Source organism: Clupea harengus, chromosome 1 (assembly GCF_900700415.2).
Source record: "Clupea harengus chromosome 1, Ch_v2.0.2, whole genome shotgun sequence".
Lineage (NCBI taxonomy): Eukaryota > Metazoa > Chordata > Actinopteri > Clupeiformes > Clupeidae > Clupea > Clupea harengus.
In genome coordinates this window covers 4,491,859-4,511,385 of record NC_045152.1, presented here as the reverse complement: position 1 = coordinate 4,511,385, position 19,527 = coordinate 4,491,859, and the positions used below count along the sequence as shown (strand labels likewise).

The following is a 19,527-nucleotide window of genomic DNA, read 5'->3' as shown; positions in this document are numbered from 1 at the left end:
GAGATTGACGGGATGAGATGGTGACGTGTCGGAGAACGTTCTGGCAAACTCTCAAACTTGCAGCACTGCTTAGAACCTGATGAACACAACCACTTTCACGACTTGTTAGCACTCCTTGTATTTATATAAACACACATTCCCTCTGATGTACGCACTGTGTCGTGCCATTCCAAACCGTTATGCTAAATAGTGACGTGTACACTGCCACTTTTCTTTTCCGTTAACTAAGTAGGTAAATCAGTGCTATGAATCGGTAAGGAATTCAGTCCCCTTACGATGCAATAGCCTTTATCCAATCAATGTAAGCATGGAATATAATACAAAACAATTCTATACAATACAAACAATGTTTATCAGTGATTTCTGCAATCAATAATATGGAATGGCCACATGCATTGACAGTGCTATAATATGCCATATAGAGTAGTCTATCTCTTACATTTAGTCATGATGATGCATTCATAGAAACTGTATCTGAGTGTGTGGTTCTTGCAGTGCAGTTGAAATGACTTGAATTGAGGCTTCATAGGCTTACTGAATGGAAAGGTTAAGGGGAAAGAGCATACATTACATTAAGTGTTAATCAGATTCTATTTTTACATTGGTGTTTTTTGAATGGGTTATTTCAGTTCAATAACGGTTAAACACAGATAGATATTTTACGGTTATTATTCAGGAGGGGTTGGAAAACACTACCTCACCACTTACCCTATGAAGGTTACTGCGGTGGCTGTTGAATTAGCTGCATGGTATTTACACCATTAGTGTAACTAGGCATAGTTGAGTGGACACATGCTTAAATTAGTCGAATTTCGCCCTTAGTATAGATGCTGTTTGTGTGAATGCTCAAGTCTGCAAAGACAAAATTGAAGAGTTTGGCTATTTGCGTATCACACGTGTTTTTTCCAACAGCAGCGTCTGTGTATCCCTACTATTTGAATGTATGGCATTAGCGTCAATCTGCATGGTATGAGAGATCGGTCTTTACTTTGGCTTTCGGCGTTATGTGACACTCCGGCTGAATGGCTCTACAGCATGTAGAATAGATAGCAAAATGTCCATGGTGACTTATCAGGCATGTTTAAAATCAGTGTCATCCTGGCCTAGATATCATAAAGAGATTGTAGATTAAGTGCCATATGTTTGTATTACTAAAATGGATTCCAGTGGGCTATGTGTTGACTTGTTCTAGTATGTAGGTGTCTGTTAGCATCTGCGTAGACTCCTAAGCGTTTCATCTTTTCTGCAGTGCTTGACGTCTGTTTATGTAACCCAGCAGCTGTTCCACAGAAGTCTCTGAACGTCACATGGTTTGACATGCCTGTGAGATTAAGTTAATCATTCCGCATTCGCATGGAGTAGAGTTTGTCCGTAACTATTGATAGGAATAGTACAGGAAGTTTCACTGTGAACTTCTCATTCTATCTACAACATCTCATCACCTCTGTCGCCTACAATTAAAAAGGACTTACTTTATCGTCTGAGACCACTGAATACCATGTTTTTAATATTGGCAGCTATTGGTTGAAAAAGGGCATATACATGTACTCAATGAGGTAATTTCTAGAAGCACATTGCCTTTATTTATGTCATTCACATTTTGTATACCTAAGGTGAAGATCACATAAACGTCTAGTCTATGAGTGTGCTCTGATTACATTGTCAGTGTGTGATTTTAGGGGATAAAGCTGTACATTTTGTTGTCTCAAAATAAATGGTTTGAAAATACTCTTCCTTGAATCCTCATTTCTGACCTAATCCCCAATGACTGCTCAGCACACTGCCCTGATTTGTGATTGAATGAATGCACTAATTGCCTTATGTAATAAGTGTGCTAATGAAACGCACCTTTTTGAATGAAGAAATGGTCACATGAAACTTTGATTGCTCAGTCCACCATATCGGCATTTTATCATTCAATCAACACCTGGAGTTTACGTGCCTAGTATGTGTGTTAACATACAATGAAAATCATTTTCGAGATCACTGTTGGGTGGCAAGATATTTGTGTTGAGGCGATGGGTTTCTCATTCATTCGACTCTTCGAGTTTAAATTAGGTCTTCTTCGGACGTGCAGCGCCTGATTCGGATCCTGCATGGTTTAATGGGCTACTGAGCAGACGGCTGACTCTCCACATGGATTTTTTTTATTTTACATCTAACCAAAAGCCCCTACTGTCTCACACCATGACTTCCTTGAAATAAACTAATTCGGTTGAAACCACTGTGTCAAGCAGGAATTGGATTTGTGACGTCTTTCCCACCAATGTGGTCATTACAATTCCCTCAGTGTTGTAAGACAAGCCTTTCATCCACGCCTGTGGAAGAGATATAAAAAGACCAAAAGCATATTCACTCATTCCCTTTCTACTCGGCACATTCACTCAACCCTCGGAGAAAATTCACAAATCACATCTTGCATACAAAGTGCAGATTGTTTTCATTTCAAGGACTCTTCATTCTACTTCATCAGGGCAGTGTTTGGCTAATTCATAGAGTGGCTAGAGTCTTACTAGCAGCTACGGGTCCCCTCTCCTCACCTAACACCGGTCCGGAGTACACCACATCAGACTACCTCCACTGCCTGTTCATTACCGGGCCCTGGACTGCTGTTTGTGCAAAATGCTCTGGTTTGCTGTGTTCGCTGCTGCGGTAGCGGTCTGTGCCGCCCTGTCCGTTTACTGGTTCTCCAGGAGGCCCACGGTCTTCTCTCAGGAGTGCCTGCGGCCACCGGCCCCTCTGGTGCTGGATCAGAAACAAAGAGACCAGGTGCTGAAGAGAGGTAGGCGGTTTGGGTAGAGACGCTCAGTTCAGCTCTGTAAGAAGTGAGCCATTTCTGAATGTGATATGTAGTAGTAGCGTTTACTTAGGGGTCTTCGCGTCCATACAGTCTGCACTTTGGGGTAATTAATTGTTGTAGATGTTTTATTATTTAAATTAATATTATTGGTGTGAAAGTAAATAACTGAACTATATTTGTGTTATTTTGTGTGTGTGTGTGTGTGTGTGTGTGTGTGAGTGAGTGAGTGAGTGAGACAGGTATACAGGCCTCTGCAAGCCATACAGGTTTAAAAAGTAGTATTCCAACCCAATACCATTTCAATTTCTTGAATCTTAGAGTCAGACGTGTTTCATCTGACACAAGACCACTGTTTGTCTTGAGGAATATTTCTACATTGCTAGGTTTGCTTTTCACAAGCATGACATTTTCTTACTTTCATACTTTCCTAGGATCCCTGTGGTCATGCACCATCTTTTATTTTAAAACATTGTACATTGAGACTCTGCAGTCATGGGGAATTCATTTGTAAGGCCTCGGGCACGGTCACATTTTCTGAGGTTAACACCACAGTGACCTTTCACTGTCACCATCTTGCTAATGGATTGTATGTGCCCCGAAATGCCCCTGAGCAAGCTCTCCCACCCCACTCCTTCTAATAATCCGGCTATTTAATGGGGCCGCAAATCAGAAGAGCAGGAAGAAAAGAATGATTTCATTTTTAAGAGCATGACTCAGAAATGAGAGTATTGACCTAAACTGAATGATGAGAGGAAATAGGTCACTGTGTGGGCTAATTCTCTCCACGCTAACACGCTAACACTCTAACACTCACCCCATCTAAGCCTAGCACTCTGTTGACTGAAAGAGCTTATCTCCACATCGCATTGTTTCCATAAAGGTTTCCGTAGAGACCGCATTCCGGAGCGCCTGGATGCGGTTGTCATTGGCAGCGGCATCGGAGGCCTGTCTGCGGCGGCCGTGCTGGCTAAAGCGGGGAAGAGGGTCCTGGTCCTGGAGCAGCACGACCAGGCAGGAGGATGCTGCCACACCTTTGAGAACCAGGGCTTTGAGTTTGATGTGGGTAAGATGCTGAATGTCAATGTGACATCCTCAGAAGTGCTCCCTCCATTTTCATGTCCAGGTCCATGGCAGTAAAACCCCAGTGATCCCAGAGGCCCACGCATGTGTGCCATCAAATGTCTGTTATTCAACACCCTCCACACCAGAACTGCACTTTTATTTAGGACACATTTCATCCAAAGTTAGTTCCTGTTCTGTAGAAAACCTAAACCACGACATTGATGCTGATCTATGTAGAGAGGAACTAGAAAGTTAATGACAACCGAACATGTATGAAATATCATCAAGTGTTATCATGTAGTATGTTCTATTTTTTTATATATACATAAATGCGTGTAATATATATATATATATATATATTGTGTAATAGTACTTGGGGAAGGAGTTATGATTATGTTTATGGTTAGTGACAGGTATTATTAGTGTAAGTTACAGCATTATAAATCACCTCCTTAACACAAATAGTATCTGAGGACACTGGACATAAAGCAGAACCCCCTCCTCTACCCTCCCTCCGTCTGTCCCACTTACCCCACCGCAGGCATCCACTACCTGGGTCAGCTGCACGAGAACAGCCTGCTGCGCGTGGTCCTGGACCAGATCACGGAGGGCCAGCTGCAGTTCGCCCCGCTGGAGCAGCACTACGACTCTTTGGTCATCGGACAGGGGGAGGACCGCAGGGAGTACCACCTCCTCTCGGGCAAGACGGAGATGCGCGAGTGCCTGCGGAGGCAGTTCCCCAAGGACACGGAGGCCGTGGACGAGCTGATGAGGCTCGTGAAGGTGTTTAGTGCGTGCGGTTGTGTGTCATCTCGTCTGGTGCCTCTAGAGGAGTGATACAGGGCCCTGCTGTTGTTGGCACTGTCATGGAGGAACTGTGCATGAAGCAGTGAACTTGACTCCAAGCGCATGTACAGACTGAACTTTAGTTCACCTCAGTTGACCACAATGTGAGCACAGAGTAAATTAGCCAAACGTATCAGCACACTGCAGTCTTCATTGTAAACACTTCGAACATCAAAGCCGTACAAAAACATTATCCATCGTTTGGGTTGTTACATTCATATCAGTCACATATCAGTATATGTATGTGTGTGTTTGTGTGTGTTGTGTACATTTGAGTACACAAATTTCTGACAATTTTACACATATATTTTACCTGGACATAATATATTTGACATGGATCATTTGTTGTATACACCCCCGCCCCACCCCTGCCTCCCTCCAGCTGTGCTGCTCGGCACACCCCTCTCCTGGCCACGCTGAAGCTGCTGCCTCTGTGGCTGGTGCGCCCCCTCATCTGGTCAGGTCTGCTGGGACTCATCTCCCCCGTGTTCCGCCTCTCCGGCACCAGTCACTCCCAGCTCGTGTCCAGCCTGACCCACAACAAGGACCTGCAGGCCCTCTCAGCGTACCTCTTCTATGGTCAGTGACACAGGGGGTCACGTGACTCATGTGGCTGTTTTCTGTGAAGGCTGTCTTGAAGGCTGTGACCATAGATTACCGATAAAGGGTTTTTATACCCAGCAGTGTTAAATACCATGTGAGTTCTGTGGAACAGGCAGCAGTGAAAAGAGTGTGTGGGCTTCGATTTGGCTTTTTTGATGAATCTTCTTAATAAAATGAATTGTAGAGCAGCTTCTAGTTTAATTCTATTTGTGGAAAGGTTTCTATGCACAGCAAAGAGTCATCTGATAGCAAGGGCGATCCTAAACCTCCCTTCTTAGTCTTATTAATATTTCCATTTAATGCACTGAACTGCAATTGGTTAATTTTACCGCCATCATCTCACCTTCATGTCTGTTAATTTCTATGGTAATCACAGGTGTGCCGCCAAAAGATTCCAGCTTCCTCATAAATTCACTGCTCCTGCATCACTATAAGCGAGGGGCTTACTATCCACAAGGGGGCGCCAGCGAGTTTGCCTTCCACATTATCCCAGTCATCCAGCGAGCTGGAGGCGCGGTGCTGGTCAGAGCTCCTGTGCAACGCATCCTGGTCAACCCCGAGGGCTCTGCCTTTGGTGAGGGAAGCCTTTGGCCATAGTATTTATTGCATGGCCGTACATCCTAAGAACAATCAGAACTGATCTGTTCCTACTGTGAGGCGCATTGTGTTACTTCCTTGTATGAAATGCGCCGTACAAATAAAGTTTGATTTGATTTGTACACGAGAGGTGAAATGGGTGTCAATTGATAAATTAAAATAAAAACTTGTACTTTTTGTTACAGCAGTGGGATGAGTCAAGAACGTATCATTTGGCAAAGCCACGTGTTTCTCTCTCTGTGATGACCTTTTGACCTTCAATGCTTTCCAGGGGTGACGGTGCGAAAAGGTCAAGAGGAAGTTGAGGTGCTAGCCCCTGTGGTAATCTCTAACGCTGGCATATTCAACACGTTTCAGAAGTTCCTCCCCTCAGATGTGAATGCTAAACCAGGCAAGTGTTTCACCGTATACTGTACTGTCAGTTACCTCAGTGAACACGTAATAGTAAGACACTACACTAGCACTGACTCCATAGTTTATTAGCATTCTTTTGACTCCATGTTACTGAATCAACGAGGACAGATACCATCCAGCCTCTTCTTTAATGGCAGAGTTATGGTCTTACGGGAAGGAGACATTTATTAAATCATTCAACCAGAAAAAATATTCTTAAAGCCTATGTTTGGTTGAACAGAAATGCGGAGGTTGCTGGGGATGGTTCAGCATGGAATGGGCTCCTTCCTGGTGTTTGTGGGTCTGGATGGAACAAAGGAAGAGCTGGGCATCGTCTCCACCAAGTTTTTGGATGTACAAACACAATGACTTGGACCAGCTGTAAGACCAGTAGAATCTTTTTTTTCTGTCATTTGAACTGTCATGCATCGTTTACCAGTCAATGTAGTTTTTTTTTTTGTATTATACATGATAGATACAGTTTATATTCATGAACACAGATAGCAGTGTACATCATACGGTTAAACAAGGTGTTTGCTTGTCTTCGTGTCTCCAAAACTGATGATAGTAATCTTAGATGATAAAACAATACATGAGTCCAACTGTTGCTCCCAATTTTCTTCCAGAATGGAATGTTACAATTCTCTAGGTAGGGAGGAAGTAGTGGGAAACATCCCAATGATGTTTATAACTTTCCCATCCGCCAAAGATCCAACGTCCAGCATTCGCCATCCAGGTACGGAGTAGTACAGTCTGATTACATAATGGCTTCTCTGAAGATGTTCAAAATGTCAAACTTGAAAATGAAAATGTCAAACTTGAAAATGAAAATGTCAAACTTGTTAGATGCAGCCTAAATTAAATATTGCAATAATGTTCATAAGTGGATACAAATACGGATGAAAGCATGAAGAAAGAGACCTTGAGCCGGAAAGAGCAATCCCTATAATGGCAACCATGCTTTTCAGGGAATTTAACAGGTAGAAACCCAAATAGTCTGAGCTGAAATTATGTTTAAAACCAGATATGGCCTCTCAGGACAAGACAAGGACAAATTATAACTCAGGCTATCTTTTCTTCCTCTTGTCTTCCCTGGTGTCTCAGTGAAAATAAATGCACGGCGTCTGTGACCTTACATTCACTCTCTATCACTCCTAGCTGTTGTGAGAAGACTGTCTGTCAGTGTATCTTCATAAACTTGTCATAAAGTCGTTGAACCCCCTATTTTATGAGCATCGTACTGAGATAGGATCATATGAATGACTCGCTATATCTGTGCAATTCTTCAGAAGGTCAAGGGGAATTACAGCAACATAAAAGAACATTTTAGGAGAAATAAAAAAGTATCCAGGATATAGTAGTAGTAGGATACAGTAGCCACACCTCGTTTATATTTAGTCCAGGATTCTCATCCCATACACATTTTGGCAAATTCAGTGAATTGCTCCTCACAGTCCTCTAGCTGTCCATTGTGTGTGTGCACTAAAAAAAAAACTGTAGTGTTCGTAAACAGTCCTTGCTCTGTAAATTGGAAATAAACATTTCCAGACCGAGCCATAAACAATGCCAGCCAATGACCATGTTGCTTCAGGAGCACAGAAGAGACGGGTGTCATTTCATTGGCTGTTGAGCTCAAACATCAACAGCCTCCTAATTGTAAACTCTGCATTTTAGCCTCTGTGTGATGGAGCATTGATTAGGAATCACCCCCTTCAGCAGCAGGCGCTCTCTCTCTCTCTCTCTCTCTCTCTCCTTCTCTCTCTCTCTCTCTCCCCCTCTCTCTCTCTCTCCTTGTCTCTCTCTCTCTCTCCCCCCCCCCTCTCTCTCTCCTTGTCTCTCTCTCTCCCCCTCTCTCTCTGGGCATCTGGAGCAACACTTTCCCCCACTCGCTCCAGTCTTCAAGCCATCTCCACAAGCCAAGCCTCCAGTTTCAGTACAGGCGTAATGCTGTTGATTCATTTACATATACAATTCCTATCCATCAGCCAATTTTTAGGAGCAATTCTTTTCAGTCGACTTCTATAGAATTTCTTTTTAAACTGTAGAATCGCTCGGAAAGTTCACTTTGCCTGTGAGCTTTGTCAAGCCAGAGATTTGAATTCCCTCTTGAAATTTCAGAATGGTTCATCTCGAATAAATGCTCTAGAGGCGATAACTTGCATCGGTTCCCAAACTGGTGGGTCAGGGGGTACGCGGGGAGAACATTTGATTTGCGTTTTCAAAGTGAAAAAGCCCATTACATTTTCAAACTGCGCTATAAATAGACATGAAATCTTAAATAGTCTGAATAGCCAAGTCTCATTGCCAAAAATACTCATGTATACCCATATTCAGCGAAATAATGACACTGCCAAAAATATCTACAGGTAGGTTAGTGACCTACTATGTCAGTTTCAAGTGTTATAGGCTGAATATGTGTGCGGGGGGAGGGGCGTGGCGGTGGCGGTTACAAACATGAAAAAAAAACGGGGGGGGAGCTGGAGAATGAATGTCTGAAGGGGTACGGGACTGTAAAAAGTTTGGGAACCACTGGTATAGAGTATATTCAGCAGTTCGTGCGAAACTTCATTACAGTCACATGTTGCTTTTATTCCCCAAAGGGAAGTCCTGTATGACCCTGCTGACCATGGCCAAGTATGAGTGGTTTGAGGAATGGAAAGACACCAACCTGAACCGGAGAGGCCCTGACTACGAGGATCTGAAGATGAGCATGGCCAAGGAGCTGCTCGAGTGGGCTTTGCAGATGTTTCCCCAGCTCAGGGACAAGGTATGACCACAGCTCACTCAGCTGACCGTGCAGGTGGAGGATAAAAACGTAATGGTGTCCATGCAGAAGGCTTTTACAACCACAGGTTGTTTTTTTACAGTAGCTGTTCACACTGAAAAAAAAGAATGTTCAAGGTCTCACCAAGGACTGTGTTATTCTCGGTCCCACAAAGACTATTGTTGTTTTGTTTTACTCTTAAATTGAGAGCTACAATAATTATAATCTAAATTTTTTTTCATTCATCCCAAGTGCATTTAGCAAAGCAATTTCATACAACAATAGATTCAATTCAATTCAATTCAATTTTATTTATATAGCGCCATAACAATACAATTGTCTCTAGGCGCTTTACAGAGCCCAGAGCCTGAAACCCCCTTAGTGCAAGCACAATGGCAACACGGGCAAGAAAAAACTCCCTGTTAGTCAGGAAGGAACCTTAAGCAGAACCACGGCACATAAGGGGGAACCCATCTGCTTGAGGTCGGCCGGGTGGAGATAGGAAGGGGGGAAGGGGGAGGGTTGTGTGGCAGAAGGGGAAGGGAAACAACAGGTGTTGTACATAGCCTGCATTTGGTAGATGTACATAATATGATATATAGATATGAAAATGACACTGAATATTACAGTTAAGGCATAGAGTTTGCCACAGCTATTGCATTTCTCCAAAGAAACTTACAACTTATAAACTTATAAGGGTTTGCATTTTATCATCCTGTGTGCTCCCTGGACATCTGACCTCCGATGTTAGCATTGATTGTGCCTTGCTCTAACAGTGGGATTACTAGACTTCAAACAGGAACACCACCTAAAATAATCCAACACTGTAGCCGTTCTAGCACTAACATTCTAGAACAATACAATTACAGGGGAGTTTGGCTCAATGAGAAGCATGTAATTATGGTCAGAGGCGCAGGGGGTTGATCTGACACTTTCAGAGCTGCAAATACACAGGGCTCTGTAGCGGGTGTGCATGGGAGATAATTAAAGCATTCGGTGTGTTGTGTAATAATTGCATGGGGCATCGCAGACTGTAAAAACAGAGTGATTAAAATTGCATTGAGAGTATGTCAGAGTTGAGTTCTGCCATACACAGATGACGATGTCACACATGCTTGTATGTGGGGTAAGGTAAAGACTGTAGCCTTGTATGTGGGGTAAGGTAAAGACTGGACACTTGTATGTGGGGTAAGGTGAAGACTGTAGCCTTGTATGTGGGGTAAGTCATGACTGTAACCTTGTATGTGGGGTAAGGTAAAGACTGGACACTTGTATGTGGGGTAAGTTGAGGACTGGACACTTGTATGTGGGGTAAGTCATGACTGTAACCTTGTATGTGGGGTAAGGTAAAGACTGGACACTTGTATGTGGGGTAAGTCATGACTGTAACCTTGTATGTGGGGTAAGGTAAGGACTGTAGCCTTGAAGGTGGGGTAAGGTAAGGACTGTAGCCTTGAAGGTGGGGTAAGGTAAGGACTGTACCCTTGTATGTGGGGTAAGGTGAAGACTGTAGCCTTGGAGGTAGGGTAAGGTGAAGACTGTAGCCTTGTATGTGGGGTAAGGTAAAGACTGGACACTTGTATGTGGGGTAAGGTAAAGACTGTAGCCTTGTATGTGGGGTAAGGTGAGGACTGTAGCCTTGGAGGTGGGGTAAGGTGAGGACTGTATTTGCTCTGTTCCTCCTCCTCATGGCGGATGTCTTCTGTTGAGGTGGTGTTCATGGAAGCCTCCACCCCGCTGACCAACATGCACTACCTGGGAGCCCCCCGTGGAGAGATGTACGGAGCGGAGCACAACCTTAATCGCTTCAGCCCAGAGGTGGTGGCCAGTGTGCGGGCACAGACACCTGTTAAAGGCCTCTTCTTAACAGGTGAGACCCACACCCCGAAGTCAAATGAATGGCTACGTTTTTTCATGAATGTATCTGTGTACGGATCATCCTGTTGCTGGTCCATGGTCACATCATAATCACGAAGCTGCAAAGAGCCACCATACTGGTCATTTATGGCGTCACCACTGCAAAGTCCGAATTGTAACAGGCCAACATGTCTATGGCTACAGTAGACGGCTGCAGTGATAGATAGATACTTCATTTATCCTGAGGGAAATTTAGAATAGTGGCTCTGATCAGTGGCTCTGATCAATACAAGTGAACAGCTACAGTAGACTGCTGCAGTGGCTCTGACCAATACAAGTGAACAGCTACAGTAGACTGCTGCAGTGGCTCTGATCAATACAAGTGAACAGCTACAGTAGACTGCTGCAGTGGCTCTGATCAATACAAGTGAACAGCTACAGTAGACTGCTGCAGTGGCTCTGATCAATACAAGTGAACAGCTACAGTAGACTGCTGCAGTCACTCTGATCAATACAAGTGAACAGCTATCTTTCCAAAGGAAGAGATGATGTAAGTGAGATGTACAGTCAGATGTACACTTTACAATGTGACGGCTGGGACAGCATACTTCATTTGACCATGTCTTATTATAGTCTGTTGTGGTTTCTGAACAGATTCTCCTAAAAGCTTTTATCTTTCCCTTTGTGTTGTGTTGTGCACCGCAGGCCAGGATGTGTTCTGCAATGGGATGGCTGGTGCCTTGCACGGAGGGCTGCTGTGTGCCTCCGCTGTGCTGAACCGCATCCTCTACATCGACCTGCTGAGGCTGAAGAAACAGCTGAAGAGGCAGAAGGCACTGAAGAGGGCATAGGTATAACCAGTGCTGTATACCCACACACTTCTAACAGAGCAGGGGCCTAACAAGGGCTGATTGGATTGGCTGTTTGACCTGCCAGAAAATCAAAAAGGGTCGGAGAAAAGGATCCCCCAGTAATGGTTTCTCGTCAGAACTCCATGCACACCACTTAAAGGTCCACTTTGGGATCTTTGTAGTGTCAATTGGAAATTATTTTCAGTCTGTGTCATTAAATCAATGGGTATTAAACAATTGTCACAGCTTTGTAACTTCGAATTGGCCCACTTCAGTTTTTAAAGCATTTCTTGGAGTGAAATGCATTACATAATAAATCTCTTAAATGCCATTTACACATAAATCGTTCGGTACCATATGATTATGTAATTCTGGAGGATGAATGAAAAAAAACAGTTTAACCAATTCCTGTATATTCATGACGTCGTGATTATCTGTGTCGGTTGATTTGCTTCCTCGTTCCTCTTTATCAAGGCCAGAGACGTGTTACCCAACTCAGTGCCCTCTAAGAGATGAACACGCTGTACGCAGCGCGCAGTGAGTGTTCTCAAAACACCAGCCTTTATGAAGGAAGCGGACTCGAATCAGACATCGGGAGATAAGACCGATCATATCAGTGCCTGGTCATCACTATTTACAAGACATGGGTGTGTTTACAAACCAGTACCACTTTGCCCTCTCTTAAATTCCATTACATCCTTTACTTTTCCATAGGTGTGAGTTTGTTTACGATGGCTACACCAATAGAGTGTGGATCCCAGTAGTTAGCTCAACACAGCGTCACTGATGAGCCATGCTCTGTTATCTAACTATTAATTCCATGCAAGTTATCTGCAGGGTTCGTCATTGAAGTCTGTTCCTTTTCCATCTACTTTGAACTAGCTGTGTCCTTACCCAGTGGGTAGACGGTTGCCATGCAGGGACTTTTTAATGTGTCTATCCAAGACAGTTTTGATGTGCACATGGGAATGGGAGTCATTGGATCTTAAATTGTGTCAAACCAGTGCACAATTAATAAACATTGCATAACAGTTCCTGACCTATGTATAGTACACTTGTACTGTGTCCTCGTGCCAAAGAGTATTAACCTTAATTACCTGATCGGCAATCAGTTATTACTTATATGTATCAGTTATGTCCTATGTGTTATAAACACACTCGCTCATATTCCTTCCAGCACTTTCCATTGGATAAGGCAAATAAGTAAACACCTCAAAATACAGTGTCAGACTATGATTAAAGTAGTTTTGGGATCGAGGCGTCGTGATGTATATTGTCATTACCCATGTTTTCTCAATGAAGGTTACCAAACATGTAACCTTCGATGTGGGTCTTTCACAAACAACATGGCCACATCAGAGAGCAGGACTCGAGGAAGGCTATCTTTTGGAATACATGTTGGAATATCATTTTTGACTCACAGCATATATCCCCCATATAATATAATGTCAAGATATTCCATCATCCCTGTGCCACAGAGTGTGGATATTTTAAATCCACTGTCGATAATATCCTGATAAGATCTGAATATTATCTATTACAACCATGTTTAAGGGAATTCAAATCAACACACACAACCTTTTAAAACCTTTCCTATTTAGGTTGTCAAAAGGTCACAAGAATGTGAATTGAATTGAAATAGGATTCTTTCAGCTACTGATAACAGTTCCGTCCATAAGCCAATCACAGCTTGAAGTGTCATTTATAATACCCCATGTTGTTTGCCAAGGACTTTGACCACCATTAGACTCAAAAGGCAGCAATGTGAGAGTTAACGAGATGAACCTTTCACAACTAAATTCTGTTTTAGTAGAAGGTTTTTATGAGCGTCTCTCCACAATGTGTAACTAGCTCTAGCATACTAGTTTACCGAAAGGAATGTGGAAAGCTGTGATTAGGCGCCACAAAAGGCACCTGACTTCTCGCATCACTGAAAACATATAGACATTGATTTTACTGCCAGTGCTGCCAAAGTGTGGTTATATCATACTTTCCATTGCTCAACAACAGCAATGCATTGTGGGAGTCCCCTGAGGAAAAAGATTTTAACCTAGGTGTATACAAATCAAAACAACCAATATATTGTGTGAATTTTATTTACATAATTTACAAATTCTCAAAAACATTCTTAATATGATACGTGGCAGACAAGCTACATCCTAAACTATGCTCATTTGCAATACATAGAGGCATACCTCCGACAGGTGTTGTTCTAAAATTTTGTGAATACTGAACAGGCTTCTCCCAGTCATTGAGTGATCGGCCTCTCTTCCGAAATGCTCATATTCCCAAAGTCCACATTTCCGAGTCCAAGATGAGTCAGCTCTTTTTCCTTCACCAGTCTCTGAACATATGGAACGATTTCAACTATGTGCAAGTTTTAAGTCTGAATGCCCGAGCATAAAGTCTTTAAGCTTTGGGTCTTCATGCCTGGGCAACACGTGGCCAGGATCTCTCCCCGTTTTCTGGTCTGTGCACCTCCCTGGATATCTCAACACTGAAGGTTCTGTTTTAAGAGCCTGTGACTGAGGGGGATGAAGGTCTAGGGAAAGGGGGGGCGTAGGGTGGAGGGGGGGCATCTGGTGACATGAAGAATTCCGGCTTCATTTCCACCTGAGGGAGAGAGATAAGTTCATAGTTCATATTTAGAGTGACTGCTGAGGGAGAGAGAGAAATTCATAGTTCATATTTAGAGTGACCACTGCAAAGCCATCCCACTTCATCTTTGACAGTCCTCTCTCCCTACACCTTCAGTGTCAAGGAGTTAGTGAGCTAAATAAAAATAAACAACATCTGGCCACATGATCTGGCAAAAAATGTATATATTTTTTGTACAGGTGTGGCACTTATTGTGTTCTGCATAATTCATCCACGCTGAAAAAAAATTGTATTTTAGAGAAAGGAAAGTCTTTGCTCTGGCTCGCTTATGCTACCTCATCATAAGGCGGTGGTGGTGGGCTGTAGCTCCTCGTCTCGCTGTAGCGAGGCGGCCTGTAGAGGTCGTCGTCCGACGGGCGGGACGGAGGAAACGGGATGATGAAGATGGAGGGTCTGTCGGCCTCCCGGGCGTTCTGCGCTCTGCGCTCCTCGCGGGCTCGCTGAATGGCCCGACACGAGGTGTTGCAGCACAGGACCACCACCGACAGGCAGATGAGAGGCACAAAGATCCTGAGAGAAGAGAGAGGGAGACAAACAACACAAGATCTAATGCCAGTACACATCCTGTGTGTGTGTGTGTGTGTGTGTGTGTGTGTGTGTGTGTGTGTGTTTGTGTATGTGTGTGTGTGTGCATACGAGATAAGGTGCTTCTTATGTGGTTATACATACTTATGCTGTTTGAGATCCTATACGTATGTATATGTGTGTGTGTGTGTGTGTGCATACGAGATGAGATGCTTCTTATGTGGTTACACATACTTATACTGTTTGAGATCATGTGTGTGTGCATACGAGATGAGATGCTTCTTATGTGGTTACACATACTTATGCTGTTTGAGATCCTATGTGTGTGTGTGTGTGTATGTGTGTGTGCATACGAGATGAGGTGCTTCTTATGTAGAACATTTGCAAGTTCCATATTTTTTAACAGGAATGGTAATGCATAATTGATGCAAGGAAGCTTACTTACTCCAAGATAGGAAATGACAAATCCATTTATTTTGGTATTCCGATGATACCCTGTGGGCAGGACAGTCATGAAAGACAAGGTTAACAGGACAATATTCAATCAAAAAAACACCTGTATTTAGAGGGCTTGAACACACTTCTTCATTGAAGGGCATTTCATAGTGTCTCATAGACACTTCATGAGATGGGTTCTGCTCAAGGTTTCTTCCTGTTAAAAGGAAGATTTCCCTTACCAAGAGCTTGCTCTAGGGGGTTCAGGCTCTGGGCTCTGTAAAGCACCTTGAGACAATTTCAATTCGTATTGGCACAATATTAATACATACAATTTAATTTAACTTAATTGAAAATTAATTTAAGCTTTAAAAGCAATGAATTCCTATATCTTTCCGATCTGCCTGTTTGTAAGACATTTTATTGATGTGTCCATGGGGTAGGGTGAGGTCAGAATTGACTAGTTTTTATTTAAACATGGACGGCATGAAAACACTGACAGAGGACATCCAGATTTACCAGGAAAAGAAGAGTAAACAATTCAATGTTAGCAACCATATCAATTCTGGTCAAATTAAAATGCACTAATCACAAAATAATATCATCTCATTATGTGCCTTGGTGGATACACCTTTGAAATATAGTCTTTCTATGTTTTTTTAATGTACCGCTGTACAAGCAGTTGCAACAATATTGTCCTATGTTGACCCGCCTATTCATATTTCTGCAGCCCTGTTGAAAAAGCATCGTAAATGACTGCTAATAACTAATCCTTTTCTTTGTGGTGTCAAGATAAGCAACCAAGTGCAAACAGATGTAGGTCAGCCTCAGCTTGTTGATGGATGTCTCATACAGTTTGTTATCTGTGTTTGGCAACCCATTTCACATTTACGCAAGGATCTGGCAACCCATGTCACAATTATGCAAGGCTCTGGTAACACATGTCACGTTCGTCACATATGTTTGTGACTTTCAGAAGCATCTATACTGATTTTATGGCACAATAAGCAATTGGCTTATGGGCTTCAAATGATTTGTGATGACTGTGAAAAATATGCTACACTGAATTGCACATACTGAAAAACAAAACAAGTAAACCTAGTTATCAAGATGTTTCAGTGACCATGTGTAGATGTATATGTTTATCTAAGAAAAGAAACAGGTGAATCCTCCTGTCTTAAGAGGGAATTAATTATCCCCACCGCCAATAATAAAACCAGGTTTCATATGTTGTAAATAGTTACTACAATAATTACTACGCTACAATACAGATCAGTCTCTAAAATGTAACCATGTACTAACTTGTGATGTCTTTTAGGTGGTTCACTCTTCATTCCTATGCTTTGTGTTGGTAAAACATTGTTCGCTCAGAAGCAGCTAAAGAGTTGTGATGCTGATTCACCTCAAGCAAAGCATTTCATCAGAAGGATCAATGAAAAAGGGCTTGCATGGTTAACTAACATAATGTACGGATCCCACAGTAATACAAACAGCGTGCTGCTGCTGTTTGAGCTATACACTGAAAAGCTTGTTTTAACGTGTGGTATACATATAAATAGCTTAGGTCTGATTTTTGCAGTATATTTATTATTTTTTATATTTGTATTTTTTTATATTTATATTTGTATATAATGTATTGTTACATTTAGTGTTACTGTATATACGTTGGGTATTTTTCCTGTTTCATTGAGACAGCATTGGCCCCACGAAATGTAATTCTAGCCTTTGCTGTAAACGATGAGCCTGGTTAACACTGATTAGTTGATCAGCTGATCAGTGACACTGCACTAAGTGACCACTTAGGGTGAGAAGATAACAATACCTTTTCCGAAATACTGTCTGCTGCTAGGACACTGAAGACTGAAGGCCCATTTCACCATCTTTAATTGTGCTCAATCCTTTTGTTTTACTCTTGGGGAAAGCTAAATGATCCCTTAAACATTCTTTAAATCAAAACATGGAAGACAAATATTCCCGCGCAAAGTAAAAAATGTAAAAAAATGTCCCCCTCAGGTAGAAAGGACAATGTAAAGACTACTGTGCCCATCCACACATCCAGACTAAATCACTATCATTCAGTAATGCGTTTGCCTTGGACCACTGTGTCCGATGTCCCGTGTGATTAACATCACATGGGCTTCCAGGTTGAGCAGCGAGGGGCCTCCGATGCCTCTCTCTAAAAAGCCCTAAACACTTTTTCCTCACCACACAGCACTACCCAGTCAGGCCTACAACAGAGTTTCAGAGAACATTGAATTCAAAGTCAGAGGAAGTCGGACATCTTACCTCAGAGAAGAGTTTGTCGTTTTTCAGAGTTGTTAATGGCAGAGCTCTGAAAGGCTCTTAGTCTTGGCGTGTGTGTGATCGGGTGTGTCTCTTATCTTACGTGGGTGCACCACAGGACTATGAAAGACCAGATTAGCTTTTATGGCCACAGCTCTGAGTTTAAAGCCACAGCACCTGGGCTCTTCACACAGGTGGCCGCAGCTCAGTCAGCGATACAACGTGTGTTACAGAACTGACCAAACAATTACTGAACAACGTGTGCTACAGAACTGACCAAACAATTACTGAACAACGTGTGTTACAGAACTGACCAAACAATTACTGAACAACATGTGTTACAGAACGGACAAAACAACCACCAAATCTTGTTCAGTTATGGACCACCTGTGGCATAAGTATACTGTCTTGGTAAAATTACGCTTTGTGTGAAATAGAGTTGATACACATTTGTTTATGGACATTCCAAACAACTGTTGTTTGCTGTTCAACCAGCAGCCCCACACAAAGCACAGGTGTGCCTGCAGGGAAGCTAGCCGAGATGAATAATCTCACATCTGGGGGGACACCTGTTCAAGCCACTCCATTATAATCACTGTGATAAATTCAGACATCTAGCTAGAATGCACGTGAAGAAGAAACCTGATAAAGGCCATTATTTGAAAATGCTGTTTTCAAAACTTTGTTGTTAGCATCTGTTAGTGGAAGGTTGATGGTCATTTTTTCTAATACCACAGATAGGTGGAGACTCAGTCAGAGAATGATCAATCAGGAAACAGGCTTTATTCTTGCAATGATGCGCATCAAGGGAGAGAGGACGGTTTCACTCAGCAGATTCACCTGTGTCTCTGATTAGACATTAAACAGTCCACGTTTAAATATCCTAAACAGAAGCACCATACATGAATATGTATCAGGCAGCTACTCTGAACTGCAACAATGCTGGTTCACTGGGGAAGTTGTTAATTTGAGAATCCAGCGATGAGCAAATGTTTCAGAGGCCTATATCATGGGGGTAGGGGTATAAGGAATACAGTGACACTCTGATATGACCTGAGATCAGAGGTAGTGAAAAGACACCTATGCCATCGCACCACCTGCCATCCCTAAGACACAGTATTCCGGATGGCAGGACACTTAACCAGAGACCCTTACATTCCAACCGAAGTCTATAGAGGCAAAATACAAATGAATATGAGATTCGTTAGATTATTGATTATTGTCAATCATTATTCATATTTATCTGATCTGATATTGAATCCTTATTTTGCAACTCCTTCAATGTACAGTAGGAAAATGCACATTGGTAAAAGCATAAGGGCACTATGGTCAGCACTTTGGTCAGCGTGAGCTGTTTTTAAATGTGCTTTATAAATAAATTTGACTGACTTGACCTGACCTGACTAAAAGAAGACTGTTAATTATAATACTATAGAATTTCTGATTTGTAAATCCAATGCAATAATAACGCACTAGCTTTGGGATGTTTGGGCCCATCAAAACGACTTGATATTGATATTAAGACCTTTGTCAGGTTTTTAATGGCACACACGACACACTGGAACACACACGTGCATATATGGAGGCGACACAGGACACACACACACACACACGCAGGTAGGCCTGAGGTCGCGGTGAATTTATTTTCTGCTTTTTCCCATCCTGGACCGTCCTTCCTCAAGGACCCCCCAGGAGCAGTGGGCAGCTTTGGCAGCGCCCGGGGACCAAGTGAAGTGAACTGTCCATCTTTGGTCAGGGATGGACATGAGTTCTGTTATTCTGTTATTCTGACTTCATGCTGTGGCCCCAGTCATCAGATTATCAGATTGGAGCCCTGTGACTTTGTCTCCTGC

The 19,527-nt window shown here is 42.7% G+C and overlaps 2 protein-coding genes across 2 annotated transcripts; one reads left to right on the top strand and one right to left on the bottom strand.

Moving 5' to 3' along the window:
* The first annotated feature begins 2,365 nt into the window (after positions 1-2,365).
* On the top strand, positions 2,366-12,016 carry LOC105907866 (all-trans-retinol 13,14-reductase-like). Its single transcript, XM_031565038.2, is given in 12 exon segments — positions 2,366-2,782; positions 3,681-3,863; positions 4,404-4,647; positions 5,091-5,287; positions 5,688-5,885; positions 6,180-6,299; positions 6,543-6,643; positions 6,645-6,682; positions 6,928-7,037; positions 8,902-9,068; positions 10,776-10,935; positions 11,628-12,016. Coding segments are annotated over 12 exon segments (1,824 nt in total). The 5' UTR covers positions 2,366-2,622; the 3' UTR covers positions 11,774-12,016.
* Positions 12,017-13,853: 1,837 nt separating this feature from the next.
* si:dkey-283b1.6 (transmembrane protein 92) lies at positions 13,854-17,780 on the bottom strand. Its single transcript, XM_031565029.2, has 4 exons — positions 17,678-17,780; positions 15,402-15,451; positions 14,707-14,941; positions 13,854-14,386 (listed from the first exon to the last, which is right to left on the bottom strand). The coding sequence occupies exons 2-4, from the start codon at positions 15,425-15,427 to the stop codon at positions 14,285-14,287; spliced, it is 363 nt and encodes a 120-aa protein (XP_031420889.1). The 5' UTR covers positions 15,428-15,451; positions 17,678-17,780; the 3' UTR covers positions 13,854-14,284.
* Between the last annotated feature and the right edge of the window lie 1,747 nt (positions 17,781-19,527).